This window comes from Corylus avellana, chromosome ca4 (genome assembly GCF_901000735.1).
Source record: "Corylus avellana chromosome ca4, CavTom2PMs-1.0".
Lineage (NCBI taxonomy): Eukaryota > Viridiplantae > Streptophyta > Magnoliopsida > Fagales > Betulaceae > Corylus > Corylus avellana.
Window position 1 is genome coordinate 46,627 of NC_081544.1, and position 4,659 is coordinate 51,285.

The following is a 4,659-nucleotide window of genomic DNA, read 5'->3' on the forward strand; positions in this document are numbered from 1 at the left end:
ACAGCTAGGGGAGTCCCCTGGGGGTAGAAGGTGTCTGTTTGGAAAAAGACACGTGGCTTTTTCTTAAACCCCTAACATTCCACGATACTATTCACTTCATTTTTTTAAAAAGAAAATACATTTGTACTTTTATATCAAATTATACACTTTTTATATCGCATCATTTACTTTTTTTTATTATTCAAATAAAAAAATCAATACAAAACAAAATTTTTCACTTTCCAATACCACTTTTTCATTTTTCCATATCAATCATTATTTTCTTTTTTATTTTTTCACAAGTGAATAGTGCCATGGTGTGAGGGTGTTGTTTAACAAACGAATCCAGATCTCCTTCAATTGGAGAGAAATTGGATATTCTCAGGTTGTTAATCGTGGCCCTTTATTTTAAATTCAATAGTATATAAAATCATTTAATGCCTCGGTTATACAAAAGTAGTTGGCATTTTATAGACCATTAAATTTAAAATAAATGACTATAATTAACAATCTAATTTATTCTCATTTCGAAGGGATCTCAATTGGATTAAGATCCCCGGTTATTCCTTCAAAATTGCTAGCCAATTTTTTTAAGAATCTCAGCCATCCAATAGATCTAATGGCTCAGCATAAAACATCCACTTTTTTAGTGGATGGTATACTCCCGAGGTAAAAAAAATTTCCCTCCAAAGGCTTTGCTTTTTCCCTCTAAAAAAATTTCCCTCCAAAAGTGGAAAAGGGGAAAATGAGACCTTGCTTTTTCTTTTTTTCATCTCTTTCTCAAGGATAAAAAAAAAAAAAACCCCACCAAAAAGCTTCGACATTTTGCAGATGTTTTGGACAGCAACTGTTGTACATCTTGCTTCTTTCATTTATTCTTTTTAATATTTGTTTTACCAAAACAAAACCAAAACAATGTCTTCTACAATTTTTTTTTTTTTTTTATAGGCCAACTACCCCATGAAAATTGATTTGACCTATAAATAATTTGTTATAATTTAGGCCAACTACAACTACATGACCTATAAATTATTTGTTATACAGGCCGCTAACTTGAGACGAACAGCACTCTCTGACCTCAAACTTGATGAGGGTGAGCCTCTCAGATTCCCTTGAGTTATTATTATTGGAGTGTGAGTAACAGCACAACTCAAGGGCACAAAATGTACCCAAAAAAAATCCTATACTACTCTATGGTTTATAGCATATGGAATAAAATCAAGCAAGGGCATCATACAAATTAAACTAATTTCCCCCAGCAAAACTTCTACTTCAAAGTGTACAAAAATAGCTCTATATTTAACCATAAAAAGCTCATTTAAAGCATAGGTTAGAAAACCAGCGGACTAGTATCTTAAACTGCAACAGTGAAAAGGCAAGTATAGACCCTCAATTTTTCAGTAAAAATGAGGGAAAGGAAAAATAAATAACATTTCCTTGTAGCCAAACAGAGCCAGAAAAAAAAAAGAACACTCCGAGAGAGAGTTGATTCGTTTAAAAGCATCATTTCAACAAGTTATATCCCGTGGTCATTGAAAAAATCCCGAAGAAATAAGCGGTGCCCCCAAATGCAAAAACACTCGCATGTCGATGGTGTGGACAGAATGAGAGAGCAAAATTTGTATCGGTTTACGTACCTTGTGGCGGGCTGAACATGAGGCGGGAAGGAGAGGAGGGAGTGCGAAGAGGAGAGACGGGGGCAAGTCTCTGAGGGGATTCGTTTTTTATCATGTAGACGATGAATGCGCTGAGGGTGCTCTTGATGACAGAGGCCGATATCTTACGGAGGATCTCCAGAGCCGCTTCCTCGCCTAGCGAGGCTAGCTTCAGCCGCACGTCGGCGGCTGGGGGCTTCTGCTTCTGCTTCCTGCAGATATCCTCGAGCAGTTGCTCCACCGCGTGAGGGAGCGGCACTTGTGCAGACCAAGGGTCCGACATTAGAGTAAGAGGATCCGTCTGAACACAGAGAGAGAGAGAGAGAGAGAGAGAGAGAGAGTGTTTGCGAGTCCTTCAACGGGAGCAAATGTGAGGCGTCTCCCGCTTTTAGTTTTAGTTATATAGAGAGAGAATAATAGAAAGGCTTTCGTACGTGCATTTGGAGTCAATTTTTTATTTAAATATAAATATAAATTAATAAATTAAATTAAATTATTTTTGGTACTTGATTATTCTGTAAATTTGAGGGTAATAAATTAGTGAAGGTGCATGAATCATGATATGATGCGATGGTCTTGTTGATTTTTTTCAGACTTTGTCTGATCTTGTACAGTAAAAAAGCACATCCCAAGGTGGTTATTCCGACGTGTCCAATCTATGCAAGATTGGGTGTCGTTTTTTCAGTCTTCTAGCAATCTATACAACATTTCACTTTTTTATTTTCATTTTCATTTTTAAAAATTATCATATATCACTTTTAAACTTCAATTTAATAATAATTTTACAAGTTACTTACAAAGTGTGAAAATAGAAAAGTGGAGTGAGAATATATATATATATATATATATATATATATATATTTTATATTGGATTACTCCAAGAAAAGAGTTGAAATATATATTTTTTATATTGGATTACTCCAAGAAAAGAGTTGAAATGCACTGAGATTTTGAGCTGAAGTGAAATCCAAACATGCAAATTTTATCTCACATCCATTTAATAACACTATCTCGTACTCTTTATCTAACTATTGTTAAACCATGATCAATGATACTCGTGAAATGACCTAAGAAAATTTTTAAGTGGTTAAGACATATATTAAGGTATGGATTTGAATCTTTACAATTAAAAAGTTTCACATATGTCTGATTAGTATTAGCCGCTTTAAATTTTCATTGATTCTCTAGTGAGATTATGTTAGATTATGGCTCAGTCGGACTTAAAAGAGCGCTTACGATTTTCACTGTTTAGGCTCCTTTTGTGCAGCTCTTAACGGGTAGGTTCTACTATGGTCACACACAGGTAGGATAGCCACAGTTAGTCTCCTCGACCTACCATTTTTTGCTCAGCAAAAAAAAATTAAGAAAAATAATATTGTTAATTTTTTTTTTATATATATATAAAAAAAAAAAAAGTGATGGTTAATTTGAAGTGCAACATTAACATTGTTGAACAATTATAAAATAAAAATAAAAATCAAACATGGAAATACTTTTCTTACTTAGTAGATGCTTGTTGTTTAATTTTTTTTGTTGTGTTTTTTTTTTTCTTCTTCTTGAGCAACTTTCTTGCTAAGTTTAGCATCGAAGCCTTGTCAAGAAAAAAGGTGCATAAACTGTGATTTCATGCTCTAAAGTGAATCCAAACGAAGCAAGCAAAAAAGGTTCTTTTTGCGATTTATTGGTGGACCATACTACAAATGTAACGATATAAAAAATAAAAAAAAATGCTACTTATATTTATGTCATGACTTTAAAAAAATTAATCAATTTAGAACTTCATTAAAATCACTTAAAAACCTTAATTTTACCTAATAAGTAAATTATGTTAGACTTAAAACTTATGAGTATCTCTTATAAACCATTCACCATCTATGTGAGCTACTCATTTTCTCAACATAAAACCAAAGTGTTAAACTCTCTCTCTCTCTCTCTATCCCCCTCCCCCCTCCTTAAACCCATGATGTTCTAGTAAGGGCCACGTCATATAGTGCTGACAGTACCACATAACGTGTTACTAGGTAACTTTAATACCAATTTACCAAGTTATCTTAGAACTAGGATTTAAGGAAGGGGCGTTACAACACAACAACAGGTTTTGAAGTCCAACTGCTAAAAGAGTTCAAATAGGCTTAAAAAGATGTACATATGGATAACTCTACATCATGCCCAAGACCAATAGCAGGATGCACCACTACTCACATGGGATACACTGCAACGATCAACTCTCCCTCAATCTCTTTATTAACTTGACTGTTGAAGCGTCTTTGGTCTCCAAATTGGTGGCCGTATAACCAACTCCTCCTTTTATTTTGTAGGTGCAAGTGAAGCACTTTCTCAAAAGGCGACTTGAGGTCTCTATAGATGTTAGATGTTCATTGCATTAACAATTGGTAAATAAAATTGGTATAAATGAATACCTTTCTCACAAGAAAAAAATGTTAGATACTATAATTTGATTTTACATTCATTTAAGAACGATGTAACACTCTCAACTAATTATTAAATTAATTATTATTTAAATAAAAATATATATAATAACCGATTAATAGTGTCATATCAACATTATTAAACAATTATAGAATAAAAATATATTCTTCAAACAAATAGATGCTTTGGTGTTTAACTTCTTGCTTTAGTTTTTTTATTTTATTTTATTTTATTATTATTCTTTTGGCATCTTGGCCTTGTCAAGAAGAAAGGTGCATCATGCATGTACTAGCTCGTGAGATTCGGAGCTAAAGTGAATCCAAACGAAGCAAGAAAAAGGTTCTTTTGCGATTCATCGGTAAAGAAACATTTCAGACTTTCAGTACACCTTTCTAACTAATAGATGCAGGATGCTTTTGCATTGGTGTTTATCCTCATTTCAGCATTTCCCCCTCTCCCATATTGAATGATTTTGGTGTTTTTTTTATACATTTTTTTATTTTTAAGCAACTTCTTTGCTAGGCTTAGTACACTTGAAAAGTGTCTATACTCTTATTTATATGCCTGAATATATGCTCTCTAAGGGATAATTTAA

At 33.3% G+C, this 4,659-nt stretch overlaps 1 protein-coding gene across 1 annotated transcript; it reads right to left on the minus strand.

The window, feature by feature from the left end:
• Positions 1-1,001: 1,001 nt before the first annotated feature.
• Positions 1,002-1,970, minus strand: LOC132177125 (uncharacterized). The gene is made up of 2 exons (XM_059589346.1): positions 1,617-1,970; positions 1,002-1,090 (listed from the first exon to the last, which is right to left on the minus strand). Exons 1-2 carry the CDS (start codon positions 1,915-1,917, stop codon positions 1,002-1,004), a joined length of 390 nt encoding a protein of 129 aa, XP_059445329.1. The 5' UTR covers positions 1,918-1,970.
• Between the last annotated feature and the right edge of the window lie 2,689 nt (positions 1,971-4,659).

Coding starts and splice junctions, on each gene's coding strand:
- LOC132177125 (XM_059589346.1), bottom strand. CDS start 1,917: ATGTCGGACCCTTGGTCTGCACAAGTGCCGCTCCCTCACGCGGTGGAG. Junction 1,091..1,616: donor CATGTTCAGCCCGCCACAAG/GTACGTAAACCG, acceptor TAATAACTCAAG/GGAATCTGAGAGGCTCACCC.